Raw genomic sequence first — 18,803 nt, 5'->3', positions numbered from 1 at the left:
AAATGGAAAATGGGATTGCATGCATGTGTGGATGGTGAATGAGATGGAAAACATATAATCGCATTTGTCGGATGAGATGTGAAGTGTTGTGACATGGAAAGATGGAAATTAAATGTGGAGTGAAGTGAAACTTGCTCAAGTTCTTAGGAAAGAACTTGCAATTTCTTCCAAAAGAAGGAAAACGAAAAAGCAAGCAAGCAAACAACGAAAAACAAGCACAAAACAAATACATGCCTTTGGTCTTAAACTCAAACATGTCAATATGAAAATTGCTTTCAAGTGCAAATTCAAATTTGAGATTTGGGAAAATTCCAAATGTGTGAAAATGAGAGTTTTCATAATTTTTAAAGGCAAAATGCACTTTTCATGGCATATATATCGACAAGTGTACAATAACAAGCCATAATATGTATGAAAATAGCAAGATAAGCATGAATTGATGAGCAAGCTTGAAAACTTCCACTTACTTGGAGGTTAAAGAGCCAAAATAGCAAGTTTTATAGACTTGCAGACCAATTCTCCCTCAAATTTGGATTTTCAAACAACTTTTTGACTTTTTCCGTACTTGCATGTAATGGGCATTTAATGGTCAAATTTGACATGAAAAGGCCAAAAATGTGGTCTCCAAAGACAATATCATGCATTGAAAACTCAAAAACAATCCCTCTTGATTTAAAGGTATGGCCTGGAAATGCCATTTTTTGAGTTTTTCAAACAAAAATATGACTTTTTATGCAAAAATCTAGGTCATTTTTGCAAAAACGTGGCCAAAAAATGCATGTTTTTGAGTAATTTTTGACTTGCGAATGCAAAAACTTCCTCAAATGCATATGCATGGATCAGAATACAAAAACGTGACTCCAAAATGCAAAAAAGTGTATAAAAACCCCAATTTTCTGGGCATTTTTATCAAAAACATGATTCATAAAAGACATGAAACAAAAATGTTTTGGTTTCTAAAGTTGAAAATGTGTATCACAATGCAATGACAAACACTTAAAATGCCAAATTGATTTCTCTTTGGGCAAAAACGTGAGCCAAAAATGGTGTTTTTTGAAGATTTTTCCAAAAACATGCCCGTGGAGGGAGTTTGAAAAAATGTTTCTTAGCAAGATAAATCCATTTTTGAAGTTAAAAAATCCATTGCCAAGCCAAAATGAGCCTATTGGAGAAAAACTCACTCAAAACCATCAAGTAAATCTCTCACAATCTCCAAAATTAGGTTCTTAAAGGCCCATACATATGTTCTTCCAAATTCAAAGTTTTTAGGAGGCACAACATGTTTTAAAATATGCTTTTAGTCAAAATCAGACCTTTTGGGGTGACATGCATATTTTTAAAACTCCCAACAAGGTAAATCAACCTTTTAGGGTGCAAGACACATTTACAAACATGCATTTGACCAAAATCGGACCTTTTGGGTAGTAGTGCATATTTTAAGTGAAATCTCATGTTTTTGATGCAATGACATATAAAACACACCTTTTGATATAATCATATCAAAAAGGTCCACTTTTGGTAGTCTTATGCTTTTAAGTTGAACTTTATATGCAGTGAACATGTAATAACACAAAATGTCCACTTTTGATGACTTTAAGTGATTTAATAAGCACATGTCAATATAAATACATTAAAATGTTACTTAGGTGGGACATAAATCATATTTACATATCTTATTAACAATATAAAATGTAAATATCATTTAAAAAGTAATATTTACTAGAGCATTCGATTTAAATGCTAAAAATTAAATTGAACAATATAATTAATATAGTTACTTAAGTGAAAAATCAAAGCGTAACTCATTTTAAAAATATAACATAACGTGAATTTAAGTTATATTTTTCAAAAAAGTGAATGTCAAATTAAAAATATAACATGATATTTTATTTGTGTTGTTGCATCAAAAAGGTCCACATTTTGGGCACTAAAATGGCCATATCTTTTGACTGACAACTCCAATTAAGCTCTAAGTTAAACCAAATCGAAGGGGAAACCAAAAGCCATGAAATGAGCAAGACCAAAGGACTAAAAACCAACAAACACAAACTCAAAAGCAATGAAAAGGATGATGAAGAAGGCCTCCAAAATCAAGCATAGGCTTGACAAATAGAAAAATGAAAAGGACTTGATGAAAACCTTTAGTAAAAGAATTTGATAAACGAATTGAAGTTGATTGATCAGTCAACATTAAACAATTGAATATCAAATTCAACTTAGAGAGACACGTAACTAGCTTGAAAAAGTTTCCTATTGTTACTTGCATTTTGTGGTGACAAAATACAGGACAACATATTCATAATGCCCTTGTCTACTGTACAGGGTAAATGGATACTTATTGCATGTAGTACAATAAGATATAACACAAAATAGATACTTTATTCATATACGCAATATGCACTCCAAATACAATGCTTACAATAATGATTATTATGATGTCTCAATATTCCCTACGGACAATGTACATATACTTTCCTGAATGGGTGACTCAACCGTCACACACCCTTTTGGATACAATTCTACCGATTGGCTACAATATAGAATTTACCGACAACATCATCCCCCCCAAAAAGTAAAGTCGTCTCCGGATGACAAAATAGAAACAACTCTTACAACAAAGCCCAAATTACAACCAAACAAATTATTACATCAATATTTAAACACTAAGAAGAGGGATGCATCCCTGGCGTAGTAGCCATCCGTACTCGAAGCTCATTTAGCTCTGCTCATAGCTTATACACTTGCACTTTCCATACTTTCAGTTCTACTTCAGCCTCCATCTGAAGCTCCAAAGCTGATTGCATCATTTCAACAATCTATCCAAGCTCTCTCTCTTTCTCCTCTGCCACCCACTCCTTCTTTGGTGCTAACTGTTCCTTCTCTACTGCCAATTGTTCCTTCTCTGCTGCCAACTGTCCCTTCTCTGCTGCCACCTTCTATAACTGATTCTGTCGGGCTAACAATGCTGCCCTATCTGACTCCCAGGCTACCCTCTCTATGGCTAGCCCAATAGTTAACTCCTCTCAAGCCTTCTCTGCTGCTACCTAGTTTGCCTGGCTCCTCCGAAGGGTATAATACACATCCCTATGTATCTCAACTATCTCCTAAGTCAAAGCCTCTACTCGGCTCTCCATACCTAGATCTCTCATAGTGGCCCAATCTTGGTGCATCTCTACAGTCTCCACACTTGGCCATCCTCGCTCCTCAAAACAAACTGTAAAGGCCGTCGGACATCCTAATCTCATGAAGGATGTCACAGTCTCCAGGTCCTTTACTACTGAATCCAAGGCCTGTATCCCTACAAAAGCCACTACTTGGCGAGCCCAACTCGCTATATCAACGAAGAATGTCTCTCCCGTTACTATTTTTGGCACTACTAGAGGTTGTTGTTGAGCAGGCTCTATTGCTTCCGCCATCTGCTCAATAGTGCTATGTAGTAGTCCATCGGTCCATGTCGGGTGACTTTCCTCCACCTGTGTCTATAGAGGATCTTCCTTTGGAGCTACTTCTCACATAGGTGTGTGAAGGTATGTTGCTCAAGGTGCTGGTGTAAGGTGAAACCTCATAACTCAGGTATGTGCTCAACCTATGAGTTCTGCTCTCTATGTCTAGCTCCTCAAGCGATGCTAACAATGTTGTATTCACCGTAACCACTGCATCTGAACCCACTACATCCAAATGAACACCCGATGTCCTCAAACCCTCACCTATCAGTATCTCCATCACTCCTTCCTGAGTGTCCATCTCCTCATCAGGTACAAGTACCTCAGTCCTAGCCTCTGGTATGGTTGGCAAAAAATTTCGAGTAGGCCCCATCGTTACCTTTAGAATGGTCATCTCCATTGGTGACAGATGTGCCTCTTCTAATGCCTCTAGAATAGATAGTGTCTCTACAGTGGGCTGAATCACAACTATAGTCGGAGTCATCACCACAGGCTGTCTAAATTAACCAAACCCTACAATGTCGTGTGTACTCACTGGAACCAAGTGTATTGTTGCTAAGAGTGCAAGCCATGGAAATCTCAGTGGTGTAGCTATAATTACTTCCACCTCCTCGTCCTCTTCATTGGTCTCACTCTCCTCAGAAGAAGTCTTCTCGCGACCACTGTCAGTATTTCCTCCATCCAGTCTCAGTCATGTCTGTCTGACCATGGTCTTGCTAACAAATGTATCGAGATGCCTCCACTGCATGATCGAGGCTTTGCCTGGCATGAGTAGTCTCAGTTTGGCCACCAATGCATTGTTGGCGATCATCCACGTCGTTGCCTCCAAGAATAGCCCAATTGCATAATGTAGCATGTAGAACGTCTTATGTTAGAGTGTCAAAATTCGTACATCCTTTCTGCCAACAGTGCGGCCCAATCGTACACTCTTCCATGTAAGATCTCGTTCATCATTGCCACCTGTGGAAATGAAATGTCTAAAGCACGAATGGATCCTGTGAGGCAACTTTTTACTACATCCATAAGACAACGCCAATGCACTTCCTGCACGTTGGACTTCTTCAGTCCTCTACCCTTTGACGTGTCTGTGAGAGCTTCTTGCTCTGTTTGTGTCAAGTCTCCACATTTCCAGCTATATCAGTTGTGTCTTTACCTCCTGACTCAACTTTTTTGGTTTTCTGTCTATTTTTCTTCCCCCTTGTGCATGACCAGGTATTCCGAATACTCGTGTGAAGTCTACCAGTGTGAATGATATCACCAAGTTCCATCCAAGATATGCAAATGTATTGGTTCAAGAGAACCTATTGTACGTTTCTATCATTGTGCTGAAAAACCCTTCATAGTCCCGAATACAGAATACGCACATTTGTACTACCTATTCAACCTGTGCCTTTCAAATGCTGCCCTTCACTAGATGGTTATCAAGTGTCTCTTGCCACAACTTCCTGCATTTTGCTCCATTCAACCCTTTAAATGAAACATTCTGCACTATGGGATTATCTGTCGTAGTCGACTGTGCTAGTTGCTTCCCTTTATTTTTTTCTTGGTCGTGTACTTGTGCCTCATGCTACATGTACTTCGGATGGAAAAGTCTTTATGTTCCTATTAATGGCTATAGTTGTTGTTGAATCTTCTTCCAATTTCCTTTTCAAGCCCTCTTACCAGCTGAATGCATAACTATCACCTGTTTTGTCGGTTTGCTTGAAGAAGACAAAACCGTTAGGTGAGTTGCCTCTGTACACAACTTATTTCAAAGTTTTCTTTTACTTGTGATGACGTCGGTATAGTTCCTCCTTCCAATGCTCTATCTAGCTGTACAGATGCAATGCTTCTCTCCTCCAGGGTTCTACAACTACTCTTCCCTTCTACCAAATTGTTTCCTATAGAGTGTGTTTCACACTGAGTTATAACCTGTTTCTTATCCCTAACGTATAGTGTAATATCAATCTTCAATGGCGGAGCCATATGGTTGTACGATATCAATTCCTCCTTGTTCTTCCATACAACGGGCCCTCTCTACTATGCTCTATTTGCGTGAGGACTGTACAATGCTTCTAATTTCCTTATAATGTTGTTCTTATACTGTATAGTCGTACGGTCAACTTCTTCCACAGTTGTCCGTACGGTATCCTTTCTTTCAAGTGTTGGCCGTACAGTCAAACTTTACTCTTCTGGCTGATGTCCGTATAGAGGTGTGTAATCTATCTCTTGTTGGGGCATACGGTTGCTTTTCATTTCCTCTTGAAACCATTGTTCCTGCTCTCAAAAGTCGTATAGTGGTCTTCTCTCAATATTTTGGGCGTATGATGGGTTCTCTCTACCTCTCTCTTTGTGTGAAGGTTGTACAGTGGCCAAGTGCATAATGATGCTTCCCTCTACCTTCCTTGTACAGACCGTATGGTATATTTATGCTTCCTCGTATGGTGTGAAATTGCATGTTGTTTTACTTTACGGTATGGTATTCACCCAGTCATACAGTGACTTTGCAATGACCTTTTGTTATTGTACAATGAGCTTATATGCTCTTCTTGATGCTGGTTGTACTGTCTCTACTTCCTCGTAGCCATACAGTGTATTCAATAAATTTAGCTCTTCCTCTTTCCTCTTTGGCCGTACGGTATTCACAGGCCTCTCTTGCTCTCAACCTTCTCTCCTTTAGCCGTACGATATTCTCTCCTTACCCATACAAGATGTTTTTACTTGATACCGTACAATATTAATTCTTCTCATGCCAGGTCATATGGTGGCTTTGATCTCCTGTTGCACTAAAAACACCTCCTTTATCAATTCGTACAGTATGGTCATCTCTTCATACAAGTATTTTTTGATCGTATGGTGCATTATATGGCCTTCAATTACTATTTTATCATTGCTTTATTACAATTTTACATTCTTTATGATTATTTACACTTATTTTACATATAAACATTACTACTTTTTATTCCTTCTTCTGTTGTCTCTCAATTGTTCGTCTACACAGGCACTTTATTTCTTTCATGATAGATTTTTAGCTTGGACCCATTCACTACATCAACCACTTCCTTTTTGTCGAGCATCTATAATTTGATTGCTCCATTATTGCCAACTTCGCGGATCTTGTATGGTCCGACCCATTTAACTTTAAATTTGCCTGGTCTGATCTTGTTACGTCCATTATAATTTAAAACTAACTAGTTTGGTTGAAATTTATTCAATTTTAAATGCTTATCATGCCATACCTCACACCTGTTTTATGTAACTTTCGTGGCCCATTGTGCCTGCAGTCATTGCTCATCTAATTTATTTAAATTGTACAATCTCTCCCTCAGACTTTCCATATCTCCTAGTTTGTTCTCGATTGTGATTCTTAAACTTGGTACCATGAATTCTCTCGGGACCATGGCCTCTTGCCCATACATAAACTGAAATGGCGTGTCCCATAGTTACCTTGTATGAAGTATGATACAACCATAATGCTAATGGTAGTTTTTCTTCCCAATCTTCCCCTTCGACTATGCAAGATTAATAAATCACACTGACCAAGATCTTATTCATAGCTTCTGCTTGTCCGTTGGCTCTCGAGTAGTATGGGCTTGATAGGGAATGGTAAGTCTTGAATTCTGTGATCAATAGGCATATGACATGATTCACAAAGTGTCCCCCATGATCACTTGTCAATTGCAACGGAATTTTGTACCATGTAATGATTTGTTCGTAAATAAATTTAGCCATACTTATTGCAAAGTTGTCTAGTAGGGCTCGTGCCTCTACCCACTTGGTTAGGTACTCCGTTGCCACCACGATGAACCTGCACCTTCTAGGTTTACTTACCTTGAGGGCTCCGACAAAGTCCAAGCCCCATCTTTCAAATCGTTGTGTAGAATTCAGGGGTATGAAGTCCCTCTTCAATGGTTTTCTCGCTCTTTGACATGTATCGCATGCAACAACCCACTCCCTGGCGTCGTTGTGCATGGTTGGCCACCATAACCCTGCCAGAAGTATCTTCCGCGCAGTTGTATCTAGCCCCATGTGTCCTCTTGCTAATCCTTCATGCGCTTCCTTCAACACCTTCAGTATTTCTTCCTACAGAACGCATTGCCTTAAAATCTGGTCGTGTCCCATTTTGTACAGTAACCCCTTGATCAACTCAAATGTTCGACTCCTTAGCACTAGTTTCCTTCTCTCATTTAGCGGCATCTCCCTAGGAAATTGGCCCATCAAAATATATTCTCTGATACGCGTGCACCAGGATAGTAGTATGGTAATCTGGAACAGCTGTGCATCCAAAAAATCATCATTAACTCCTTCTGCCAATTCTCTTGATTTAATCCTCAATAAATGGTCCGCACTCACATGACTTTTTCCAGGCTGTACCACAATTTTGAATGTGAATTCCTGCAATAGTAACAACCACATGCTTATCCTTCCCTGAATTATCAGCTTGTTCACAAGGTATAACAATGCTTGATAATCCACATAAAATACGAATGGTGTCGCCAATAAATAATGCCTGAATTTTTGTACTGTGTACACCATTCTGTGTGCTTCTCGTTCTGTCATACTGTAATTTCTCTCTACTTGAGATAACAGTCTACTCACAAAGTATACTGGAGGATCCAGTCCGTGGTCACCTATCTGTGCCAATGTTGCTCCAATCGTGTAGTTTGATGTATCAACATGAACATGAAACTCCTTATCCCAGTTCGGATAAGCCAGAAGCAATGCTGTGTCCAACCTCGTTTTCAATCCATCAAAAGCTTCATTCTGCTCCACTTCCCATTTATAAGGTTCGCTCTTGTAGGTTAGTTTGTCCAGCGGGTAGGATATTTTGTAAAGTTCTTGATGAACCTTCGGTAGTATCCAATATGTCTGAGGAATGATTTTACTTCTAATACATCCGTCGACAGTGGCGTATCTAAAATTACACGGATTTTGTCAAGATCTGTCTTTAATCTTTCTTTGCAGACTGTGTCCTAATAGCTTCCCCTATGGCACCATGAACCTGCACTTCTTCAGATTCAATGCTAGTTTTGCCCATCTGCATCTTTCCATGCATTCTCTGAGTGTTGTTATATGCTTATTTTCTGTGCTAAAAATTGACCAATCATCCAAGAATACTTTAAAGTTTACAACAGACATTTTATCAAATATGTGTAAGATAATTCTCTAGAACATGGCTGGAGCATTACACAGTCCAAATGACATCCTATTATAGGCATATACTCCATCTTCCACTATGAATGTTGTTTTCAGCCTATCTTCTTCGGCGATGGATATCTGGTTGTATCCAGAGAACCCATCCATGAATAAATAAATTTCATGCCCCATAACTTCTTCTAGAATGCTATTGGTGAATGGTATTGGGAATGGATATTTAATTGTTACTGCATTTAGGCAGCGAAAGTCTACACATATTCCTATCTAGGTGGTGTCCTTTAGAGATATCATAATCGGTGATACACACTCATTCATCTACACCCTAAAAATAATTCCTACTTCTAGCATCCGATCGATCTCATCAGTGACCCGTGCGGCATAATTTTTGTTCATTTGGTACGGCCGCTTCCATAAAAACACTGCACCTTCTATCAACGGTATTTGATGGACACATAACTTCGGTGGTACTCCTTTCAAATCCTTATACATCCATGTGAACACATCCTTATACTCCATAAATATTTTGAACGTTGTTGCCTTTCGCACTGGATTCTAGTCATCACCCACAAAGATATTCTTCAGATTGGCTTCATCTCCTAAGTTCATCATTTTTACAGTAGGCTCTTCGTACTTATAGGTTTGTCATCACTAAACATATGCATCGGTGTTTCATCTACATGTGCTTCTCCCTCCTTCACTTCACTATACTCCTTTGAAAACTCATTCCCTTCTTTTCCCTCTTCGACTGCTAACATATTGCAGCTAGGAAAGAGCTTGTAATCCTCCATCTGCCAATGGAGTAAGTCATTCATCGAGTCCAAGTCATCATCATTCGACCCTCCTAATCTCAATACTCATTCGCTAGGTTCTATTCTTTTCTTCCCCTCATTATCACCTTCGCCTTTGCCATCAGAATCCGACGAAACTGTCTCCTCACCTACCATCTGTGTGTGCAGGTCGATTATAAATCTCCGTCCTCCACCTTCCATGGACAAAGTATTTTGTTTCCAATCATGTTTCACCTTTTCGTGTACCAGCCAACCCTGTCCAAGGATGGCATTGTACCCTTTTCTTTTTAACAGTATGACCACAAAATCCAACAGGAATGGCTGCGAGCCAATAGATACAGGCTGTGCCATTAGGGTCCCTAAGGGCTTAATCATGTGTTGATCGCCAGTGAGTAATTAAAATGTAGGTGGCCACAACGTAGGTTGTCCCAACTTTTTCCATATATCCTCTGGTAGTATGTTTACTCCTGACCCTCCATCGACAATTGTGTCCGTGAGTACGGTTCCTAGGATATCCATCTCTACTACTGTCGAATGTCTTCCTATAGTGAGTGCCAATAGCATTGGCTCTGTTACAGTTGCTCGGCTATCATCCTTTCTCGTCTCTTCCATTGCTTTTGGGAGTGGTGTCACGTTCAGTATTGTCGTTCACAACTGAGGCATTGCAAGGTCATTTAATTTCTGTAATGTCCCCTCTTTAGTTCGACATGACATTGATCATGGATTTTGCCTATTCCAGACTCTCGTAGGCAAATGGTGTGGAGAGAGAGTCAATTCTGCGGATCAGATGGTCATATCTTGCTCTTGAAGAAGTGTTAAGAGGTTATATTTTATTATTATGTGTTATTGGGGCCTACATGTTATAATTTTAAGTTGAGTTGCACTTTTTATTTTATAAAATTACTTTATTATAAAAAGTGCATAATAATGAGATTTTATAAAGGATGTTTCTAGAAGTTCTAGCAACTTCTTAGAAAAGTGAATAAATAGAGGGCTGGGCCTCTCATTTTGGACATGCTTGGATTTGAGATTTCTTCTACTTCTTCCATTGTGGAGCAAATTTGTAGTCTCTTGGGTCTGCAAATTATTTGATCTTTGGGAACGAATCACTTCCTTGGATTGGCGACTTTGAGGGTGTGAAATATCACCTGAATTGTTGTATTTGAGGAGTTGGTAATTCAGCCATCTCATTTGGACTTCATTGAGATTCAGTTATAAGGGTTTACTTTGGTTGGAATAAGGGTTGCAGTTGTGCCCTAGCATTTGTGGATTGATTAACAGGGTTTGAAGACACAGTTGTGCCTTATTTTCAGACTGCCAGTCCAGGGTTTGGACTCACGTTTTTGCTCATAACTCCTAATTGGCTTGACGGATGAATTTCATATTTTAGGGGGTTATTCAGCAACCCTAGGCGCCTAGATTTATTGCTTTTGGAGTGACAAAAAAAAGCTGCAATATTTTTATCTAGCAGCCGTACCAGACCGTACATGTATGGCCCTGTCAGTTGGGCAGCAGCAGCAATTTTGAGAGTCGGTTTGGGCAAATTGTGAGGTCTTCGTGTGGCATTAATTCAGCATTCATATCCGGCAAAATTGGAGCTATTCCAGGTGCACAAACTTAAGTTTTGATGGCCAAAATATTGCATGTTATGGATTAGATCAGTCAGAACTGTCATTGCATAAATAGTTATTTCCAGTCATTAATAACTGTTGTAAAAGTTTCGTCATTTGCATTCCAAATCTGAACTGGGTTATTGTTCATGTCATAACATTGCATTGTCAAAGAGCTTGATGTATTAGAAGTGCATAGTTGTGACAGTTTCTCATTGTAATCAGTTCTATTTGCTGTCATAAAATCAGAATTGCATTGGACTTCATATTTAAGTTTCATATTGTCATCTATCTCTTAGATTGGTAGTGTTATAATCTGGAATTGTTGTTCATACATTATTGACATCATATATTGAGGTTTCGTTGTACAACAATTAGTAATATTGCAGCCTTATTTGGTTACATGCCAACTGTTTGACAAAATTCCTAAGTCCAGTTTGAGGGTTTCAGTGGCCTTTATAGTAAGGGTCATTACAATTTCATAGGAACTTCCATTTGCATTACCTGTCTTATAATGTTTTGTTTTGCCAGGTTCCTCTTTGAGGTGCCAGCAGTGTCTTTTGTTTGTAATTTTTCCATTTTCATTTGTTTTTCCAACTCCGTTCGTGCTTGCTGCAACCTCTTCTTTTCTTCCTCTACATCTGGATACATTGCTTTCTTTTCTTGTTTGTGAGCGATGGCCAGTATTTTCTCATCACATGCTTCGATGCTTAACAAGTTTACCCCTTGCTTAGGGTATTTTGAATCCTTGTGGTCTCCCAGACCACACCATCTATATAACAACTAGGGCATTTCCTTCGTGGTCCAGTCTCTGGCGAAGTGCCCCCAAAGGTTGCACACACGACATTGTGTCATCAACCGTCCACTCGACTCATACTGTATCCTACTTCAGCCTCCATTGTTATTATTATTATTACCACGTCGTCCGTGTTGGTTATTGTTATGGTATCCTCCTGAGGTTGTATCATTGTTTGTATTCGTTCCTGCTCCTAAGGTGGACACTTCCTACATTAGTAACACTTGCTAGTGTCCCTTTGTCTTTATATTGAACGAGCATTCCTTTGTCCCGCAATATGGTAGATATCGCAAAACTGTTTCTTCGGGCAGGAGCCCTTTGTGTAGCCCTCCTTATAGTCCATACATCACAATTCCCTTTTCACTGAATCAGGATTGTTTTTCAGATTTTTGAACTCCATCATTCATAACATATCCTTTTGCAACGCTCAAACCTTCTTACTGGATTCTTTATCATTGCTGCTGCTTTCGAAAGATGAATTGTTTGAGTCTAACGACTTGTGTTTCTTATTTTTGCTCACACTCCAGATCCATAGCCCGATTATACGCATCTATGTACAATGTTGGAGGTACAATTTTCATCTTTTTCTTTAGTGCCAATCATAGCCCTTCAACAAAAAATCTTTTCTTTAATCCATCCGTTGGTTGGCTCTCCATTTTCCCCACCAACTCCTTCAGCCTTCTTGCATATACCCGAATTGTTTTGTTTTTTCTTTGTTTCGTACTATATATTTCTGCTACTATTTCATTATCATCCCTTAGTAGCTAGAACTCTGTAATGAATTCTTATTTGACATTCAGCCATGCAGTTAATTTCTAAGGATCAACATCCGAAAACCAACCAATTGCTACACCCTGTAGGGTCGCTAGAAACTGTCGAATCCAATCATCTTGGTCTGTTGTGCCATTCACCATCCATATCGTTTCACATGTTTTACAATGTATGATTGGATTGATCGTCCCATCGCCATTGAACTTCGGCAATTTTTCCTTTGGTCCTGCCATTGCTGCTTTCTTCTAATTCTATGGTACTTCTTGTGCACCCACGCTATCCTAGGTACCCACATTGTTCTGAGTACTCACGCTGTTGTACGCACCCGCATTGTTCCGCACAAGTGCACTGCTTCGGACAACTGCCCTACTTCCGACAATCGCATTACTTGGTGTTAAAAGATCTTCCTCAAGCGAAGTGGTTCAATTCTCTAACTGTAACCATTCGTCGAGTGTATCAGGAACGAAGAATTCACTCCACGCTCGTGCTCCTTCGGCACTTCGAATCGTGCTAGTTACTTCCCTTCTATTTAGATTCTCTACCTTCGGCATATACAAGTTAAGGAACTCCTCCCTTATCTCTTCCACCAAATTCAATCACTGTTGAGTTTATTCAAGCAATTCCTCGGCACTCCTCGATCTGCTAGGTGAATGCACTCCCTCCATCTGTGCTCCTTCACCCCCTCAATGTCTGTTCGTATACTACTGAAACTTTTGTCTGCGCTTCACTTGTGCTAAAATCAATACTTCCCATGCTGTGTGTATTTCATCCTTATCTTTTATCTTATTCCTATCTTTATTAAGCAGATTCGGCATTAATCTTCATAGTACCTCCTTTATACCAGGTTCGACTGGCAACGAAGCCAAATGTTTACCGTACAGGGTAAACAAATACTTATTGCATGTAGTATAGTAAGATATAACACAAAATAGATACTTTATTCATATACGCAATATGCACTCCAAGTACAATGCTTACAATAATGATTATTATGATGTCTCAATAGTCCCTACGGACGATGTACATATACTTTCCCGAAGGGGCAACTCAACTGTCATGCACCCTTTCAGATACAATTCTACCCGTCGGCTACAATATAGAATTTACCGAAAGCAGCCCTTAGGCATTTCGTGTGTGGATGAAGCCACACTTCATTTAATGTTATAAAAATGACTTCCTTATGAAGATTGTTCATTCTCTTTTATATTGATTTTATTATTTGCGATGTTGTTGAAGGTTTTTCAACAAGGGTTTCTAGACAACTGATTCCTCTCTCTTGAGCACTTTAAGCCATTGCAAGATATGGCAAATTGTGAGTGAGTTTGAATCTGATCTTAACATCAATTCACTGTTGTTGTATGGTAAATTGAACAGTTGTTTAATTCTGATATTGGCGTCAACATGAAGGGTTTCAAATCTGCAAATTATCACTGAAAGCTGGGTTTAAATTGTGGGAAATTACTCTACATTGTTGGACGCCATTCCTACTGACTGGGATCACTTTACTGCTGTTGGAAGCCATTCTGAGAGGCTGCAATCACATTCTGATAGGCTGCAATAATTTTCCTGTGTGCTGCGTTCAAGTCTTTTGTGGGACCGTTTGGATTACTGGCTAGGCTTGGGGTTTTAAGGCTGCAAACTGCTGTTCAAGGCAGCATCAAGCATACTGGGCAGCATTAATAACTGCTTCTGCATCGTTGCTACTGTGAGCAACGTTAAAGGACAGCCAGGAAAGGTGATGTGGGGCTGCATACCTGAAGTTGGCCACCAACTCTAGTACCAGGTGCCTTACTGATTCATTCTCTCGTTTTGAAAATTGATGTAATAGTTTGCATATATAATAATGCAAACAATATTTCTGAAACAGTGAATTTGGTTGGCAATAGTTGGTAATTGTTGCTTATCCATTTCAGCGTCTTATATAATGGAAAACTTCAAAAAAATCATATATTGCAAAATCAACACAATTGCAAAAACAAGCAAAAGGAACAAAATTCTCCAGTATTTCTAGGTGTGAGCCAGCAGGGCTCTTACAAATTAAGATAATCCATCTTACTGATCACTTTGATAAGATGACATTTTATCTAGTTAGGAAAAGATATCTGCAAGAAATATTTATTGTACAGTGTGCCTGTCAGTTTCATAGGCAAAGCTTAGATTACCTGGTTGACAATGGAAACAGCTCGTGCCCATTCACTCTTATCAAATATCCGAACATCTTCACCACCTATCATTATCCGACCTTGAGTTGGCTGCCCAAAAATGCATTCTCATTAGAAACTATCTTCAATGACATAGTAAACAAAATAATGATTAAGCAACACAAAATAGAAACTGAACCTCATAGAAGCGTGCCAAAAGCTGTACAATTGTACTTTTTCCAGCACCGCTTGAGCCAACCAGAGCTGTTACTGAACCACGATTCAACTTCAAACTCAAGCCACTCAAGACTTGGACATCTGGTCTCAGTGGGTATGAAAAGTACACATCTGCCAGTTCGCAAGCTGATTAGTAATTTAGTATACAATTTCTTCATTATTTCATAGGCCTTATTAATATGTTTACTAGAAGAAAAAATACTAAGTAAAAGAACACATCAACAAAATTTGTGACATATGGGAACAATCAATTTCAACAGACAATGATGGCTTAATGATCTATGACAAAATGCAAAAGTGGCCGCAACAATAAACTAATGTTCTTAAGCACATATTAAAGGAGAAACATAAAACGTGCAACATGGTACCCTATTTTAATTGTACATTGGTGAGCTTGCGGGGAACAATAACAGCACTGAAAAGGAATGGACAAAAGGCAGCATAAGCTGTCCCTTGATAAATACAACTGTAATATTTATTCTAATTCTTAGAGAATGGAACAATCGACTGTTGTAAGGGTAGTCAGATAGACTTTCTTAATGGTTTGCACAATGAAATCTAACGGACATGCATATCAAAACCTTTGTAAATGACAAATTCTGTATTTGAAATCAAATAATATTAATTATGCTTGGAGTTTTGCTGAGAATATTTCTCAGTTCATCTCTTTACTAATTTTGCAAAAGTATGCTTGAACAGGATGGCCATTGCTCACAATCTGCAAAGTAAAGTAAAAGGGATTTTCACCAAAGATACATAATTCTGGTTTAAAGATGGTAACAAAAACTGGCTGACCTTCAAGACAAACATCTTCAGACCAAGCAAGTTCATGAATACTTCTATTTGATTTAAGGCCTGACATGAAATGTCTAATCTTGAAATTGACACCATAGGCATTGTCAGAAGTTTGATCTTGATCCATATCCTCATATTCCCCATCAGTTGCAGGTTTATCTTGAGCCTCTCTTTTTAATCCATATGCCAATGATTCATCAATCTCTGTTCTTCCTATGACAGAATTGATCCGATCAACAGCAGCAAGTGTGCCACGGAAATCCCCCAATGTGTTGACAAACCCTTGCACCTGTATTAAGGCTCGGTGTTTCTTAAAATAGAAAATCTCACTTTGTGGATAAATAAATTAATTTAATTCCTATATAAATAGATAAATCCATCAGTTAAATAAAGGGAAAATTCACTCACTGCAAATGTCAGTGTGAAAGTATAACCAATAAAAGATGCCATAGTTCCAACAGAGAGTTCTCCCTGCAGTCAAATTTCATAACAGCACTAAAATTTAATGGTTGAACAGTTTAGATTGCATCAAATTGTAAAAGTTAATTCATATCACATAAATAAATTAAAATTTACTCTATCAACATCCTGCTTTCTGACCCTCCTCTGAATTCATTTATTGAAGTAATCTCCAAAAGAATTATATGTATATGAAATTTTGAATGGCATTATGCATTAGTGAATTCAGCTTAATGAGGAATCTAACAATTCACAAAAAGCTTTTGCTAGAGTATCAGAAAACATTACACTGTTTCAGATATATATGATTCTTATGTACATGCATTTTAAGGCATTGAATCCATAGTACACAATACAACTGAAGTCACTCAATGTGAAGGTCACATCTCAGGGTTTATTTTCACTAATCAGATGACCTAAACTTGCATAAATAAATGAGTAAATGAAAACTCTTCCAGGCTCACTTTTCTTTCACTATTTGTGTTTCTCATTTCTGTTTAATTATCATCGACAGCTTTTACAGCAATTGCATTCTTGTCATAGATGCAAACTATCAGAGATTCTATAACAGTGGAGAATATTTCTTGTATTGGTCTTCTTCCATGGAAATGATGGAAGAAATGAGACCAAAAATTGAAGTATATCTTGTAAGTGATAGCCTCAAACTCTGGTTCTTGATCATTATCTTTTAATTAAAATCTTTCAGGTTGGAAACTCTGGTAATGCATTTAATTGAGGATTGCATATGTATTAAGTCTGAATCTTGCATTGGGATGATTATTTGTTTATCTAAGCTTTTTGTTTGTGTCATGTCCCATATTTATTAATTTAATTTTATGGATAAATCACTTTATTCAAGTAAGATGATTTATTTGTTGTAAGACCCTTGGGGCCAACCTTGTTATATAAATTGTAATTTTATATTTTTAGGCCCAAGCACTCATTTAGGATTAGCCTGGCAGCTTTGAATAGTTATTTTAATTTGTTTTTCCTCCAAAATGAAGCGTGGCATTTTGGGTGCCCAAGTTTGGACTGCAATATATAAAACTTGTAGCAGTTCCACTTAGGAAACCATCTCACCTTATGTCAACTTATCTGCTCAAAAACTTTATGTTCAAGTTACATCTATGGAGGAAAACTCATGGGAGATGACAGTCAATGGACGAAAAATTCATTGATTGAAAGTATAAAAGGATGGAAAACCTTTGGTACATAAGGGTGGCCTCATTCAGTGGTCACAACAGAGCTTTGGTTTTATGCGTGTTTGCAGATTCAGAATTGTTGTCTCACCAACTAATGTAGGGATTGTTGCTGTTCCATGATATTGTAATGACTATTGTTATAGTCTTATTTGATGCAAAAACTGGATTCATATCATTATATTAAGTTGCATGCATCTCAGGGTCATTGGTACTGTTTTTGTGTTGATGAGAAGCTAGTGTGTGTTATAGTTTTGCTTAGTTCTATGTTATTTGAAGTTTGATTGGCACAAGTTTTATGTCACACTTGTTCCCCAAACAATCTTGAATTTGATTAAAATTGTGGATATTTCAGTCTGTTGGAAGTGATTGTGTGTCTATTGAGTATGACAATTTGCATCAGATTTTGTTGTAGTTTACTAATTTATTTTAGTCAGTAATGTATTTCATTGCTGGGATTACAGCTTCGAGTCTCCCAATTAATTGGAGACGTAATTCATCTATTTACCGCATAGGTTAATTAAGAATTGCACACAGATAATGAACACGAACACGAACAACAGAATTCTTCTTATTATTCGAATATGCCAAGATATTACATTAGGTTCTGATATGATGATTACAATGATCCCGAAGGGAAATATAAATACTTTCTGAAGAACTTTCCCGAAGGAGTCCGTCGGCCACATACAACATGTCGCTACATAACAAAAACCTTTCCGAAGGGACCCGTCGGTTAATACACAATTTCCTTTCCAAAGGGGCCCGTCGGCCGATACACAATTTCTACCGACGACATCATCTACCTCCATTTCCTTGTCTTCCACAAACTTGACGGTGAGATCCTTATTCCAAAATAGCTGCAAATAATCTGATTTCAACCTTTCAAAAGCTTCTTTGATTGTGTGTAATTGAGTACTAGTGATCCCACATGGATTCCCCGTTTGCCTCTCATCCATTTGAGTTTTCCACATAAGATCTTGAATGTGTTTGTTAGACTTGTCTGCCTCTGTTAAAACTTGTACAACCCTCTCCTCTGTAACTAACAACCTCTCCGTCAAATCTTGCAGTGATAGAAGGCTTTAGTTCAAATTCATCTAAGGGGTAAGGGCTGTCATGGATCAAATTTTCTTATTTGTTCACATCTGCTGAAGCAATATAATCAGCATCCTTCATTGTTTCTACACTTGATGTTATGCACTCTTCTAGGGTGATAGTGGAACAATACACTCTCATCTATGGATTCATCAAAGGAGTTTTCCTCTTCACTGGTCTTGTCAAAAGTAATCAGCAATTCACCAATTAAGAGCTTAGAATACCTCTCATTAGCAGAAATGGGTTCTTCGATAATTTCATTCTCAGCTGGTTGGAAGTCAACCTCTAATAAGTTTTCAGATGTATTTGTTCCAGCTTGTGCCTCATCAATCA

The 18,803-nt window shown here is 38.2% G+C and overlaps 1 protein-coding gene across 2 annotated transcripts in view; it reads right to left on the bottom strand.

Moving 5' to 3' along the window:
• The window catches only part of ABCB28 (non-intrinsic ABC protein 8), a 308,160-nt gene that overhangs the window by 19,338 nt on the left and 270,019 nt on the right, over nucleotides 1-18,803 (bottom strand). For both annotated transcript variants that reach the window (XM_089808594.1, XM_089808595.1), the window contains exons 9-12: nucleotides 16,126-16,188; nucleotides 15,718-16,006; nucleotides 14,885-15,033; nucleotides 14,707-14,796 (exon numbers count right to left, since the gene is read on the bottom strand). In XM_089808594.1, the coding sequence (XP_089664720.1) occupies nucleotides 14,707-14,796; nucleotides 14,885-15,033; nucleotides 15,718-16,006; nucleotides 16,126-16,188 (591 nt within the window). The remainder of the gene's footprint in view (nucleotides 1-14,706; nucleotides 14,797-14,884; nucleotides 15,034-15,717; nucleotides 16,007-16,125; nucleotides 16,189-18,803) is intronic.

This window comes from Cupressus sempervirens, chromosome 11 (genome assembly GCF_028749045.1).
Source record: "Cupressus sempervirens isolate cs-2001-9-10 chromosome 11, ASM2874904v1, whole genome shotgun sequence".
In the NCBI taxonomy this organism is placed as follows: domain Eukaryota; kingdom Viridiplantae; phylum Streptophyta; class Pinopsida; order Cupressales; family Cupressaceae; genus Cupressus; species Cupressus sempervirens.
Note: the sequence above shows the minus strand (reverse complement) of the source record. Positions and strands in the feature narration are given on the sequence as shown.